Raw genomic sequence first — 14,397 nt, forward strand, 5'->3', positions numbered from 1 at the left:
TGTAATCGTGAGAATCAATAAAAGATATTTCAGAACACAATTTCTCATTTTTTATCTCCATCATAAAGGTGAGGTATATTTACTTAATTACCCTAAATTTGACCCGAAATAAATTATCTTATGTGAGATCCGATCCATAAAAAATCTTAAACAAAAAAATTAACAGTGAGATTTAGCTGCTGGGATAAACGACCCAACTCTTTTATGGGAAGTTTTATAGGGTCTCCCCATTTTTGTTAAAAGGCCTCCCCATGAACCATTTCACTTGAGAAATAATCATTAAGGAGGGGCCTTTTAACAAAAATGAGGGGACCCTATAAAATCTCCATTGTGGTAGACATAAAGGGCCTATAGAGTTCTCCATAATGGTTTATGGCGACAAGATCTCGGTCCGGGACTCCGGATTCTGCATCTGGTTCTTTCTCAGCTCTCAAGAATAAAAAAATCCCCATAAATCGTGCTTTATGGAGAACCAGAGTGGGTGGGATACTGGGATCCAACAGAGTGGTTGGATTCCAACAAAAGAGGAAACAAAATAAATACTACTTCCTTTTTAGACGTGAGGTATCTTTCCATATTAAACATTTCCCCCATTTTATAAATCTCAATTCTTCTATTGAAACTTATTGAAGAAGAAAAAGAAGAAGAAAAAGAAGAAGAAAAGAAGAAGAAAGAAGAAAATGGCAGAGGAAGGACAGGTGATTGCTTGCCACACCATTGAGTCATGGACTGAACAGCTCGAGAAGCACAACGAATCCAAAAAATTGGTAAAACCCACTTGTTATATTTATTTCTTTTGATTGATGAGGTCAATTTTTGAGTGTTTGATGTTTTTCCGAGGTTGGGTGTTTTCTTTTTTGTGATTCTGAATGATGGGTTTCATTAATTTTTATCTGATTCTTTGACTATATTATTCACTTGAAAGGTTAACAATTAAAATCTGAATTTAGATGATGCATTTCTACAATCGTTATAGCTTTTTCAGATCTGTTTGATTATATGGTTAATCTGAACAATGGGATTAAGGTAGGGTTTTGTTCTGAGTCGGATCTCAAATCTGACCGGAATATGCGATTGATCTGCTGTGTGATTAAGGCCCCGGTTCTCTTTTTCTTCAGTCAGATCTGAATCTGAAACGATGACTGAATTGACTCGAGTCAGATTCTGAAATCTGATCTGTTGTCTGGATTGATTCAAGTCAGTTTTCCGATCTGTTGTCTGGTTTTGAGATTATTTTAAGTCCATTTGTGCCAGACAACTCAGATTGAGAGAATTGGACAATATCCCTCTCTTGGCACTCCCCGTGGGCCTTGGACTGAGCAGTCCAGGTCTCACAGATTGGGGCAGTCCAAGAGCACTCAAACCGGGTCTAATCCGTGTTGTTCAAGCCCAACACAGATTAGGCCCAGTCTGAGCATCCTTTGACTACCCTAATCCGTGGGCTGCGATGAGAGAGGGAGGCCCAAGAGTATAACGAAGAGGCTTTCTAGTAGAAACTTTTACTATTTGCTCCACAAAATATTGCTTCCTCTCATAGGTTGGGGCTTAAGTATGAGATTAGGATGGTCTGAGTTCCTGTTTGAATTCCAAAATATTTTAATCCTTCCGGCAAAGTTTCATAGAAGGATAGAAACTTATTAATTTGGTACCTTTCTTATCGGCTAACTCTTTTACTATTAAGAAAACTCGACACTATTTACCAAGACTTCTGCTTCCTTTGTGCTTGACTTTGAGTTACGTTACTAAATACAAAGAACTGAATGTTTGTACACATTGTTTAATAACTGTACGACAGTTTTTGTCTTAGTCTTATCGAACAAATAAGAAAACAACCTACCATCTATAAAACAGAAGAAAAAGAGAACCGTTGATGTTGTTGTGCTCATCTTCCCCATAACTATTTTGATTCTGCGTAATCCATTATATGTATGTATATTCAACAATATTGGGTTGATGGAAGATTTGTGTCACTCTATTTCGGAGAGCCAATGCACAAAATGCCACTTGACATTTGACATACATGTCTTGTTGAAGGAGAATTTGCTGGTGAAATTTTGTACATCCTCGTTGACTGTTCATGCTATGAGGGTTATGAATGTAATATGTTTATGCAATCAGAATTTCTATTGAGAAGCGGTCACTTCGACTTTAAATCTTCTTTTTACTGAGGGGTTGCTAACGAAGTACAAAGCCCCCCTGGATCAGCAATGGGCTGGGGTAAAAAACAATAGTTGGATATCACCTCCTTCATCCAAGTTTATTATCCTTTCGTTTTAGAGGGTCATTTTTAGATTGGTGTAAACTACTTTATTCTTGTATTCCTTTCTCATTAGTTCAAATTTTTGTTGATTGTGATATATGCAGGTGGTGGTTGATTTTACTGCTTCATGGTGTGGGCCATGTCGTTTCATTGCTCCTTTATTTGCAGAGATGGCGAAGAACATGCCCGATGTCACATTCCTAAAGGTCGACGTCGATGAACTAAAAGTACGCCTAAAACCCATTCTGACTCTCTTTACATTGATGAATGTCATGAAACCAACTCAAATAACCTTGTGTATTTTTTTGTTCTTTTTCATTATTGGTTTTGCAGTCTGTTGCTCAAGATTGGGCTGTTGAAGCAATGCCGACGTTTATGTTGCTGAAGGAAGGGAAAATACTAGACAAGGTCGTCGGTGCAAAGAAAGAAGAGCTTCAACAGTTGATCATTAAGCATAAGTCTACTGCTTAGAGTATTTTATATTTTACTTTGAAAGAGACGAGAGATCTCATTAGAGTCCTTAATCTCATGTTTTTAAGTTTCAATTGAGACATTAGAACTGAAACTCCTTAGTTTCGAGTTGATCCTAATATAATAAATCTCACTTTAGAATTATGGGAAAACTAAGTTGCACTGATGGTTTGATACCTTAAAATGATGCTGATTTTTATGACGATGATGATCATTATGCCAACAAAACACAAACTTTTCTTGATCTCTGCTTGCACTCCAAAAAGAGAGATACTACGTGTAGTTGGTTTATTATTAAACTTGTGACTCATAATGTGTTACAATTTTAGCCCACATTATTGAGATTTTCAAAATGCAGGTGATGGAATAGTGACTAAAAAGTTGTCACATAAGCTTTTCTTTTTGTTGAGAAGTCACGTAAGCTTTTGAGTCACAAATTGAGTGGCTTGTTGAGTACAATTTTCTCTCTAAACGGTATAAAGTTTCGGGTAGATGTGCTTTTATGTTGACGATCTTTCGTGCCATTCGTGGGAGTATGGTCTATGGAAGGTTAAATTCAGAACTATAGTGCTTGCTGGGGAAGTTTTGTTTCGACTTTTGCCTATTGGATTTATTTCACGAGAAGGCAAGAAATAAATGAAGTCCAAGAGGCAAAGGACAGAGCAACTTTCCCACTTGACGAAGAAGACTAAAAAAAAGGTACTCTCTGACGATGGAGGGTGCAAATCAAAGAGGGGACGAAAAAAAGGTACTCTCTGACGATTGAGGGTGCAAATCAAAGAGGGGTCTTCGAGCATCTTCAATGATACACTTTAACAAGCACTCTAAAAGTTCTAGTTGTCAAGTGTCAATTAACACATACAGACACTCTAAAACTTTTTTGTCTCCAATGTAGATCTCTAAAATACCTCAACTTAATACATATGTCCCTCTTAAATTCAATAGATAAAAAGTAGTTATACACCAAGGAGTTTCTATTGGTTATGACACTCAGAGAGTCTCAAGAAGACACTCTAATTTAGAGTCTCTATTAAGAAATGATTCACATCATCATAAAGTGTCCCATTAGAGAAGATTTTTTAACATAATCACTATAAATCCTTAGTGGCACTCTAAGAGCATCTCCAATGCAAAACTCAATCTTAAAAACTCGGAGTGCCACATAGGATTTTCTGAGTTTTTCTTAAAAAATCATCTCCAATGCAAAACTCAACTAAGATCTCAAAGATGATGTGTCGAGAGTGGAATAGAGATATCTCAAGAGGACACTCTATTTTCAGAGTGTCCTCTTGAGATATCTCTAATTGTCCAACTCATCAATATTTAAATTTCAACCAATAGAAATCAAGTCTTCGTATATTTCCAAAATAACTAATTATTTTTTTACAAAAATAACCATGACACGTAAGTAAAATAAAAGAGTTTAGAGTGTTGCATTGGAGACATACAAGAATTGAGGATCTCTATTTTCGACACCTAGGAGTGAGAATCTCAATTGGAACTTGACAAATAGGACGAATAGAGATTTTTTTGAGTTTTGCATTGGAGATGCTCTAAGTTTTAGAGTTTGAGAGCCCCATTAGAGATGCTCTTAGGGTTTCTTTTTCTAACATCAGGTTATTGTTGTTTCTCATTTTCCTCTGCGATTATCTACTATTGTCCTTCTTCCAGATCACTATATTATTGGCTAAAAACGGCCGTAGGGGCTTTACCTAAGCAGAGATCGCACTAGGCCTCCCTTCACGCGCCCACCGTAATACAACATGAGAGGTGTCATTTCATGCTAGCACCCCAACTAGCCTAACAAGGAAACTCCACTAAAAGCTCTCCTCTTAGCGAGCCCAACATGCCTCGCAAGCCCAACATGCCTCGCAACCCAACATGTCTCGCAAACCCAGTAAGCTTGACATGCTTGCTCAAGCCCACGCTCATAGCATAGCAATCCTAGTTTGCCATGCCCATGTCAGTCCACTCAGATTACGCCAACGAGTAACACCCTTCATAACTCGCCCTTATAGTGTAATTACACTTCCTTGCCCAAGTGGTTGGAAGTGTTGACATAAACTCCAAAATTCTGGAGGTCCCAGGTTTGATTCCCAGAAGAATTGGGATTCATATGTTTTATTGAAATTGGTTATTAAAGATATAAATAATGTTATAAATTTATCGAGCTCTCTTATCACATCTTCATGTGATGTATCAATGCCCGACTAACATACGTAGATCGTAGTCGATTTCTCAAAACAAAACAAGTGAAGGACTAAATCCAAAACTAGGGTAATCTTTAAGGCTATTTTTGGCATTAAGGATTAATCCTTGAAGCGACCCAGTTTACCACTATATAATGATCAAATATCCAATTTTTAGCCTTTCTTAAACTTCAAGGCACAAAACAGTTTTCTCTCTCTCTCTAAAAATCAACAGTCGATCTCCATCACTGTCTGTGAATACTAGAGAGAGATAGAGATGGAAGGCGAAGATGTAGAACGTCGTCGCACCGTTGTTAAAGATTACCGTAAGAAGCTCTTACAGCACAAAGAACTTGAATCCCGAGTTCGAACAGGTTCGTTCCCATCTTAGAAACCCTAGCCTTATTTTGATTTTCATTATATTTTCATATTTAGGGTTTTTTCTGTGTGTATGTAGTTGAAGAGACTAGTTCGATTATGTAGATCTTACTTGAATCAGGAAGTGCAAGGGTTTGATTGTTTGTGGGATATTTTTTTCCCATTGAGTAGTAATTTAGGTCAATTCTAGGAGACATTCTATTTTCTTTAGGTCAATTCTAGGATGCATGATACTGAAATTCTTGTTTTTTTCCCTCAAATTTATTTCTATGAACTTTAAAATTGTAGGGCATTGGTCCTGATTGTTATAAGAACTCATCTTTTCTAAGAGTAGTGTGTATTTTGAATTCCTTCTGTTGATTGACTTCACCACTCAACTCTTTTAATCACACTGAAAATCTCTAATGTGGCTCATACTACCCAGTACTTAATGTGGTTTTGGTCTTTGAGGGTAGATAATCGAAATTCTAGGTACTAGTAATCAAGGGTATTCACTGGAATTCCTGTTACTCTAAAGCTTGTAGAAGCCTCTTATGTCTTGATATAGCCACGGATCATGTTTAAGTGCAGTCTTTTTCTAAGGTGATCGATCGAATGTGGTGATTTTGTGGAGAGCAAAGTTATTAAGTGAAAGGAAAGTTAATTTGCCTACATGAATTCAATTTTTTTGGAACTGTTTTATGTTTTAGTTAACCCTCTAATGTCGTTTGCTCATGAATAAAATTAATACGACTTGAGTTGTTCTTAGCTTTAACTAACTAGCCATGAAATTGGAACATGCAGTCAGGGACAGCTTAAGGGGTGCGAAAAAGGAGTTCACAAAAACTGAAGATGATTTGAAGTCCCTTCAGAGTGTTGGACAAATCATAGGCGAAGTTCTCCGGCCTCTTGATAATGAGCGATGTAAGTCTAAATTCAATTGTTGGGTTTTCTTCATATATCTGCCAAATCCTTCCCGGGTTTTGGAATTACTAGACCATTAGTAGGTAGAAACATGTGATTATCCAGCAAACTAATATTTATCATTTCAGTGATAGTTAAAGCAAGCAGTGGTCCAAGATACGTTGTTGGTTGCCGCAGTAAAGTTGATAAGGAAAAGTTGACAGCTGGAACACGAGTAGTTCTTGATATGACAACTCTGACAATCATGCGTGCCCTTCCACGTGAAGTAAGTTATATGCTTGACTTGCTTGAAAAGACAAAGGGATAGGAATATAGGACCATTTAGTATTTTCTATGAAATCGTAAAAATGAAGTAATTAATTACTAATAACTGGTTGTGGTGGTTAACGATGTTGTCAATTCGTAAATCGTATTGTGAATCGTTTTCCATTTTAAAAATCGCATCGTTGATTAAAAACGTGAATCGTAGGATTTAGTTATCTTAATATATCATACTTATACTGTAGTTGTAGACTCACATTCATATAATGGGAAAAATTTATTTATTTATTCACATAACTCAATAATATATTGACATAGGTGACTGGAGAGTAGAGGTGACATGTGGTGAAGTTCTCTTTAATGTAAATCCTGTTTTCAATGAATCACACATGTCTTTTAAATTTCAAACTCTCGAAGAGACAAAATAGCAAAACAAACAAGAAACAGCCCTTGGTTTCTTGTAAAATTCACTGGTTTCTCCTCACGACAGAATTTCGTTTTCTATGTTTTGTTTACACAATTAAATCGTGGGGTTCAAGTTGAATCACACGATTTGGGATTTAGTCATGATTCAAGGAAGAAAATTGTGTGATTCAACTAAGAGATGCATAAATAATTCATTCCGCTATCTGGATCATTTTTTGTACGACTTGGATAAAATCGTATGGTTCACATCGAATAGTACGATTTTGACATCATTGTGTTAATCATTATGTGTTTTAATTTGATTATAGGTTGATCCAGTTGTTTATAACATGCTTCATGAAGATCCTGGTAATGTTAGCTACTCGGCTGTTGGTGGATTGTCAGATCAGATTCGTGAACTAAGAGAATCTATTGAGCTACCTCTTATGAACCCTGAGCTTTTCCTTAGGGTAGGAATCAAGCCCCCCAAGGTAAGTCCTGGACTTTTTTATTTCATGTATATATCAATAGTCAACCCATTGGATCCTCATGTTTGCTTCTAAGTTCTAACTACAATGAGAAAGGATATTAAAGGTCTCTATTTTCTTTAATGCAGGGTGTTCTTCTTTATGGACCACCTGGAACAGGGAAGACACTGTTAGCCAGAGCAATTGCAAGTAATATTGATGCTAACTTCTTAAAGGTAGGTATATTTCTTCTCATTGTAAAATTGTTGCTGTACGCCTTTGTCTTTTTAGAAAATATTGAAATATTTGATCTGCATAGGTTGTGTCAAGTGCTATAATTGATAAATACATTGGAGAGAGTGCTCGATTGATTCGCGAGATGTTTGGATATGCACGTGATCACCAAGTAAGTAGTGGTCTTTCCTCTTTCATGAAAAAGAAAAAAGTAGTATTGTTTGTTGATTCTGTTTCCATTTTTATGAGGTCTCGGTATTTCTCATTTTCTTCTAATATTATGGTTAATCTTGTTCAGCCTTGTATCATTTTTATGGATGAAATCGATGCCATTGGTGGACGGCGATTTAGTGAGGGTACTAGTGCTGATCGTGAGATTCAAAGAACGTTGATGGAGCTGCTTAACCAGCTTGATGGATTTGATTCATTAGGGAAGGTATGCAGTCACCTTGATTCGGGATCCTTGTCTATCTCTATTGTGTTACTAGCATGAGCTTTCATCTGTTATGAGTTTAATATTTAGTATGTTCTTGTTGTACAAAATTTTTGTGGGCTTATAAAATCTTGTAAATGGATGATAGGTTAAAATGATCATGGCCACAAACAGACCTGATGTCTTGGACCCAGCGCTTCTCCGTCCAGGTCGTCTAGACCGGAAAATAGAGATCCCATTGCCAAATGAACAATCCAGAATGGAAATTTTAAAAATCCATGCTGCTGGAATTGCGAAACATGGTGAAATTGATTATGAAGCAGTTGTGAAACTTGCCGAGGTGAGTCCATGCTCTCTTGATCCTTCCGAGAGTCTCTTAAAAGATATTTTTGTAACTTAAATTGCTATATTGATGTAGGGTTTTAATGGGGCTGATCTTCGGAATGTCTGCACTGAAGCTGGGATGTCAGCAATCCGTGCTGAACGTGATTATGTCATTCATGAAGACTTCATGAAAGTAAGTGTGTATGTGTGTCTATAATCAACTTTTGTCATGAGTAAGGGGACTCACTTCGGCCGAGCTTTCCATGCCTGGCCTGAGTTTGAGACCTATGACGAAGCCAGCACCACGGTGTACCTGTCCAAGCCCGACGGGCATTGGTTTAGACTCGGCCAATGGGTGCCCATCTCTCTCTCTCTCACATATGTTGGTGTACTATAGCTTACCGAATCTTTTGATTTGCTCATTCATTCTGTCCCTTTCTCATTACAGGCTGTCCGGAAATTGAATGAAGCAAAGAAACTAGAGTCCAGTTCACATTACAATGCTGACTTTGGGAAGGAGTAGAAAGAACATCGAGTGGTGGTTCATCGTTATCCATTTTAGTTCCCCATCCTTCATCAGTTCCGAACACTGTTGCAGCGGGATGGGTGCTTATATTTACTTCATGCGATTCTGTTCCAAGGATTTGAAGAATTTTTTATGTAGATTTTTCCATCACACCCCAATCTGGGTAGAAACACATCTTCCTTTTATTAAGTTAAATGAGGATTGTTGTGTTCATCATGGCTGATTCATTATGAAATTACTCTCTTTCCCACTCATCTCTCTCCCCCCCAAATCCTCCCAGCAATTTCATAGTTGCATGTTACCACTAGATCATCTCAATTCTTTCTTTTAGGTCTACTAGTTTTTGTTTTGAATCTGTCATGGGAAAATTTGTCTGGTGCACTGTTTGGACGAGCATGAGCTGCAGTTGAACACATACAATGATATTGGTGTGCTACCCTTCTTTGTCTTTCTAAAATTTGATCAATGGACAACAAATAAAAACCCCAACTTATAATTGATTGTAAGGTTTTATTGGAGAAGTAAGAGATCATGAAAACTGAACTGATTACCAATATTTCTAGGAATTAGTGTGGTTTCCTCTGTTTTTTCTTTTTCTCTCCTCCATCTTACTCTCCATGTTTCCTCTTGATTTTTCTTTTCTCTTCCGACTGCCCGCAATCACCACCATCTTTCCCCCCCTCTCTCTAATCGAATCCGTAGGTTTCGGTGGATTGAAGTACATGTGGTTTTAGTTGAAATTCACTATTAAAAATCCATTAGTGGTTTTAGTCGAAATTCACTATTAAAAATCCATTAGTTCCGGCAGATTGAAGTACATGTGGTTTTAGTCGAAATTCACTATTAAAAATCCATTAGCTCCGGATCGATTGAAACTCTATGATAACCGATTGAAACCTCATGGGTTATGATTTCCGATCGAAATCTCATGGGTTATGATTTTCGACTGAAACATGGGTTTGAGTCTGAGTGGTGGACTGAAGAGAAGAGATAGATCTGAAAAAGAAAATATAGAGGGGTGATCACGGATCAATGTCAATTCCCCTTATAATAACATAGAATGACAATGTCAAAATCTCCATTAAAATAACATAAAATGAAGTCGTACTCTTAATTAGAATAAGGATCTGAAGAAAATGAATCTCCAGCCTGCTGTTAGCTTAAAATGAATTCATCAGTCATTACCGAAATAGGAATTCAGCTCCATCAATATTTCACCTCAAACAACAATTTTTCTTTCGGTTTCGTGCAAGGAATAAAATAAATGCAATTGATCTCATTCCTTGTTTCCATCAAATCACTCTCTTTCAGAACAAAAATTTACGAGGAAAACATAATACAGTACCTCTTTACACAATACAAGATTCAATCTACTACGCCCGATTCACTAAAAAGTTGTTTTTTTTTCTTTTTGTTGAATTTTCAGAGAGAAACATGCTGAGACGGAGGCGGGAAAACTTTGAAGACATAGGTCTGTCGAGATACATGCCGCTTGTCTGAGTTTAGTCACTGTTTCTGCAGGTGTAAATCGACATTAATAAATGAACAAGCTTTGTATTCATCAACAAAACAAACAAAAAGAGGGTTGCAATGGGAGAGACTCGCTTACCTCTTTTACTCCTTCCAATACCTTGCCCAAAATCTCTTTTTTCTTGAAGATGACTCGCTCACTGAAAGAGACCTTGCCGTTGGCCTTAGACCAAGAGAGAAGTGTCTCTTCAGGAAAGGCCCTGCCAAAGAGCTCTTCCTGCTGGAATCGGGGAGCCCCGTCTTTGGGGCTTTCCCTTCTCTTCTTTGCTTGTTGGACACCATAGAATCACCAGCAGCATCACTATCCATTACACGGTTTCTGGATATCCTGTTAAATCTCATCTTCAGATCTGCTTCTCTTGATGTTCTTTCACAAATCTTGGTATGCTTACCTCCGCCTGTGCATATCAGGCAAGGTGGATCATACCTGTCATTTTGCGGTGTCATGTTTTCCAAGCATTCCGCATGGAATACATGCCCACAGACGAGAACAGCAACTACAGAAAGCTCATTACTACCCCAAGATGACCTTTCTGCTAAGAGCTTTAAGCAGATCCCACATGTATGAAGATTGATCTGGGGAGATGAGATGGGTTGGCTGTCGGATCTCATTATTTTACCACGGCTAGAGCCCAAAGATTCACTGTCAAAAGACCATCGTTCTCTTTGAGAAGAGGCTACGATCTCAGAGAAAGTGCGCATGGACCACCCATCTGAAGACCCACCATACGAGCCCAGTGTCAAGTCATTGCTACAAGTCGATAGGACAAAAGATTGTCTTCCCTCAGATAGTGAGTGGTTTGGTGAATTCACTCCCCAGATTCGGCTATCAGGAACCTCTCTCAAGAGCTGGTGTCCTGGTGAACGACTGGCCCGCCTTGACGGCGTTGAGTTTGTAGGAAGGGAGAGGGTCTGAGAGATTGAAAAGTCTGACTTAGGGACGGACAAAAAAGAGGTTGAAGGTAAAGAAGTTAAAAGCTTCAATGTTGATGGACCTGCAACAGTTGATGTCTCTCTGAAACCCTTGACCTATAAGAAAACTCAACAGATCAACAAAATGTCATACTAAAGCAAGAAAGACTAAAGTTGCTCTAATGGGTATGAACTCACCTCATTGGAGAAACTGCTGCCCATGGATAAATCTGTGCCACACATATGGGAAGAATCAGATGACACACTTAACATAGTAACGTACCAAATATTTTTTAGACAAAACTGGACAGAAAAAAAAAAATTTGTCTAGGAACCAAATTTTCTCCGTACAACCAGAACGCATGCAATAAGAGCCACTCAAATCACTAAAAAAGAATTAGTGATCCATGAAGAAAAGGGAGAACTGATGACAAGTTTGCTTCGTTCCTTGTTTTAGGAGAAAAACAAAACACTGAAGGTGAAGACAATGAAAATCCATAGCAGAAGATGGAGAAAAACAAAACACTGAGGGAGAACTGATGGGTATCCTGACTGAAAACAAACGGCTAAAATATGTTGACGCCCTGAATTCCCTAAATTATAAAAGAGCAACAAAAACAATTCTTTCACCTTAAACAGTTAATCCACGAAGCTCACCTTAAACAGTTAATCCACGAAGCTCACCTTAAACAGTTAATCCACGAAGCTCGCATTATCTCCATAACACATACACCTCAAAAATGGTCAAAATAAACCCAGAACACATAACAAAACCACCTTACCAAAAAAAATATAGAAAAAATGTGACAATGAAATATATATTTTCCTGTCTATGAAAACCATGATTACAAAAACCCAGCTGCCATAAATATAATCACTAGCAAAGAGAAATTGTTATCCTAGAGACAAGTTGCGTTTCTCTCAGGTCTATTGGTAGTCCAAATACTCGAATCACCTCTTTGTTTGGTCTGATATTTAAATACTTCACCAGCTAGACTACTTGTACAATCTTAATAGTAACATATCCAAAAGGAAGAAGAAAATGGGTACTCGATACTGACAAAAATGTTTACCAACACAAATGAAACTAATAAACAAGTTTTCTAATTATATTTTGATGGCATGTAAGATTAGTTATGACTAATGATACCTCAATATATGAAGACAAGAAGCTGCACAGAGACAACCATGTATGCCGATCTTACAAGGAACACAACAATAGAAATAGAACTAATATACAATTGAGAATGGAAGATATTAGGGAAGAAAAGGTAAAATAGTTTATATGAAAAATCGATTACCTGAAGCAGGGGTTGCCAAATTCCCAGCAACTCCTCCATATTCCGGGGACTTCTGCCATGCAGGTGTTGGAGAACTCTCCGACAGACTCTCCGCATCGAAAATATCTCGAGATTCCACATTCATTTCACCCTTAATGTCAGAACTATATCGATGAGTATAACGATCGTGGACATTCTCCACTTCACCAGCTACACGCCTTCTACTATCCCAGTGAAAACTCCATGACGGAGAATGCCCAGCATGCCTACGTAGAGCTCCACTTCTTCTGTCTGATAGAGTCCCATCTTTCACAGGAACACAGCAAGCAGCACCCATGGCCGCTGATACAGTTACGATTATCTATTGAAATATGAAAGAAATATACATCCCAGATTGTCACTACTTCCCGACTCCTGAATGATGAAAGAGATTCAGTTCCAAGTAATCCTGGGGGAAAGAAAGAGCAGAAGAATATAACAGTGAGCACCTTCATTTCCAGCGTACTGAGTAGTAGCTTTTAAGAATCGGATACGAAAAGAAATAATTGAACTTTATACAACCAGGGCCAACTCTTTTAAATATAAGAAGGTGACCATCCGAACAAAAGCTGTTATATTGCCTACAAATGCAAGTTGAGCACTTAGATTCGAAGAAAGAAGAGGGTTTTTTTGCTGCCTACATATATTATGAGATTCAAATCCTCCTGTACAGTAGTCAGCAACTCTGTGGAAAGAAAAATGATGATCCTTCTTTGTTGTAATCCATCAGTCACTTCGTCTATTGCTTCCATATGCTAAATGTAGGATTAGGAGAAAACCCAACCTTGCATTTCCATTTGTATAAACAAAAATGTCTAGTAGAGTTCATATATTTGACCCACAACATTTCCATTAATCATAAGTGCAAAAACCTAGAACTGATTTTTAATACTAGTAGAAGGGGACATGCCAAAACTATCAAGCAACTAAAATTAGAGAAAGAAACTAAATAATGAAGTCACCCATTGACCCCTACCACCAATTTGGAAATCCACTTAATGCACTAGATCTTAAAAACCAATAATAACATCAACTATAAATACCCTAAAATACGAGATTCACAGTTCAGATTCTAGAGACATATTAATAATACCCTAACTCCTAATTGCATTAGTTTTTTGAAATAGAGCGAACTTACCCAGGAATAAAATCTTATAAACTCCTCCACCAGGATATTATCCAATCAAGATCCCTAAATGACAAGATGAACAACAAATAATTAGGTCAAAAGGAGCAATTATTACAGTTGTAAACGAGAAATAGAGAGAGAGATATTACTGTTGGAACAAACTGAACAACCAAGAAATGAATCCGAAATTCAGTAAAAAGGGGGAAAATTTAGTGTAAGAAAGAGCGGAACATTCACGTATTGAAGGAAAAGAGAAGCTGAAATCAACGTAATTTATCTAGGGTTTGTCGAGAGAGAGAGGGAGAAAGTAAAAGGGGAGGAAAGAAGGTTAAAAAACAGAAAAGGGGTTTTAAAAGAAGAAGGGGAAGTCCGTCATGAGTCTGTTACTTTTCCCGGCAATACGGTGGTGGGTTCGTTTGCTTTGACGGTGTTTGCGCCACGCTCAATTTTAACTGTGCTCTTCCATAAAAAATGGTTAGTGCCCTAGTACGCCACTTGGATGGAGACAAGGTTGGAGGATGAGCCCATGGGCTCGTCGAGTTTGCATTTTTCGGTCCCGTCCTATACCGTATATCAAGTTCAAGTGTTTTTTGTCAACAATTTCTCGGGAGGTCTTAGGTACGATATAGTTATTGAATTTGAGTTATTAACGGTGT

The 14,397-nt window shown here is 37.7% G+C and overlaps 3 protein-coding genes across 6 annotated transcripts; 2 read left to right on the plus strand and 1 right to left on the minus strand.

Moving 5' to 3' along the window:
* Positions 1 to 344: 344 nt before the first annotated feature.
* On the plus strand, positions 345 to 2,883 carry LOC147551646 (thioredoxin H1-like). Its single transcript, XM_086671470.1, has 3 exons — positions 345 to 767; positions 2,365 to 2,487; positions 2,594 to 2,883. The coding sequence occupies exons 1-3, from the start codon at positions 681 to 683 to the stop codon at positions 2,729 to 2,731; spliced, it is 348 nt and encodes a 115-aa protein (XP_086527596.1). The 5' UTR covers positions 345 to 680; the 3' UTR covers positions 2,732 to 2,883.
* Positions 2,884 to 4,837: 1,954 nt separating this feature from the next.
* Positions 4,838 to 9,105, plus strand: LOC147551647 (26S proteasome regulatory subunit 10B homolog A). Its single transcript, XM_086671469.1, has 10 exons — positions 4,838 to 5,294; positions 6,082 to 6,201; positions 6,330 to 6,466; positions 7,197 to 7,358; positions 7,484 to 7,570; positions 7,654 to 7,740; positions 7,867 to 8,004; positions 8,150 to 8,341; positions 8,420 to 8,518; positions 8,774 to 9,105. The coding sequence occupies exons 1-10, from the start codon at positions 5,198 to 5,200 to the stop codon at positions 8,846 to 8,848; spliced, it is 1,194 nt and encodes a 397-aa protein (XP_086527595.1). The 5' UTR covers positions 4,838 to 5,197; the 3' UTR covers positions 8,849 to 9,105.
* A 901-nt stretch (positions 9,106 to 10,006) lies between these two features.
* LOC147551648 (uncharacterized) lies at positions 10,007 to 14,397 on the minus strand. 4 transcript variants are annotated; one of them, XM_086671474.1, is made up of 7 exons: positions 13,979 to 14,207; positions 13,751 to 13,804; positions 12,595 to 13,021; positions 11,492 to 11,504; positions 11,377 to 11,410; positions 10,461 to 11,293; positions 10,007 to 10,366 (listed from the first exon to the last, which is right to left on the minus strand). In XM_086671474.1, exons 3-6 carry the CDS (start codon positions 12,908 to 12,910, stop codon positions 10,466 to 10,468), a joined length of 1,191 nt encoding a protein of 396 aa, XP_086527600.1. In that variant the 5' UTR covers positions 12,911 to 13,021; positions 13,751 to 13,804; positions 13,979 to 14,207; the 3' UTR covers positions 10,007 to 10,366; positions 10,461 to 10,465. The 4 variants fall into 4 exon arrangements, with proteins under 4 accessions (XP_086527600.1, XP_086527599.1, XP_086527597.1 ...); XM_086671473.1 differs by having other exon boundaries at positions 13,891 to 14,031; XM_086671471.1 differs by having other exon boundaries at positions 10,461 to 11,410; positions 11,492 to 11,523; positions 13,891 to 14,397.

Source organism: Eschscholzia californica, unplaced genomic scaffold (genome assembly GCF_041429995.1).
Source record: "Eschscholzia californica isolate CP2 unplaced genomic scaffold, dmEscCali1.0.p SCAF_3, whole genome shotgun sequence".
NCBI lineage: Eukaryota > Viridiplantae > Streptophyta > Magnoliopsida > Ranunculales > Papaveraceae > Eschscholzia > Eschscholzia californica.

What these genes read in the sequence shown, in the direction of transcription:
- LOC147551648 (XM_086671471.1), bottom strand. Translation starts at nt 12,910, where the DNA reads ATGGGTGCTGCTTGCTGTGTTCCTGTGAAAGATGGGACTCTATCAGAC. An exon ending in TTTGGCAACCCCTGCTTCAG is followed by an intron (nt 11,524 to 12,594) that starts GTAATCGATTTT and finishes TGTGTGGCACAG; the next exon opens with ATTTATCCATGGGCAGCAGT. An exon ending in GCAGCAGTTTCTCCAATGAG is followed by an intron (nt 11,411 to 11,491) that starts GTGAGTTCATAC and finishes GTTTTCTTATAG; the next exon opens with GTCAAGGGTTTCAGAGAGAC.
- LOC147551647 (XM_086671469.1), top strand. Translation starts at nt 5,198, where the DNA reads ATGGAAGGCGAAGATGTAGAACGTCGTCGCACCGTTGTTAAAGATTAC. An exon ending in GCCTCTTGATAATGAGCGAT is followed by an intron (nt 6,202 to 6,329) that starts GTAAGTCTAAAT and finishes TTATCATTTCAG; the next exon opens with TGATAGTTAAAGCAAGCAGT. An exon ending in TAGGAATCAAGCCCCCCAAG is followed by an intron (nt 7,359 to 7,483) that starts GTAAGTCCTGGA and finishes TCTTTAATGCAG; the next exon opens with GGTGTTCTTCTTTATGGACC.
- LOC147551646 (XM_086671470.1), top strand. Translation starts at nt 681, where the DNA reads ATGGCAGAGGAAGGACAGGTGATTGCTTGCCACACCATTGAGTCATGG. An exon ending in ACAACGAATCCAAAAAATTG is followed by an intron (nt 768 to 2,364) that starts GTAAAACCCACT and finishes TGATATATGCAG; the next exon opens with GTGGTGGTTGATTTTACTGC. An exon ending in TCGACGTCGATGAACTAAAA is followed by an intron (nt 2,488 to 2,593) that starts GTACGCCTAAAA and finishes TTGGTTTTGCAG; the next exon opens with TCTGTTGCTCAAGATTGGGC.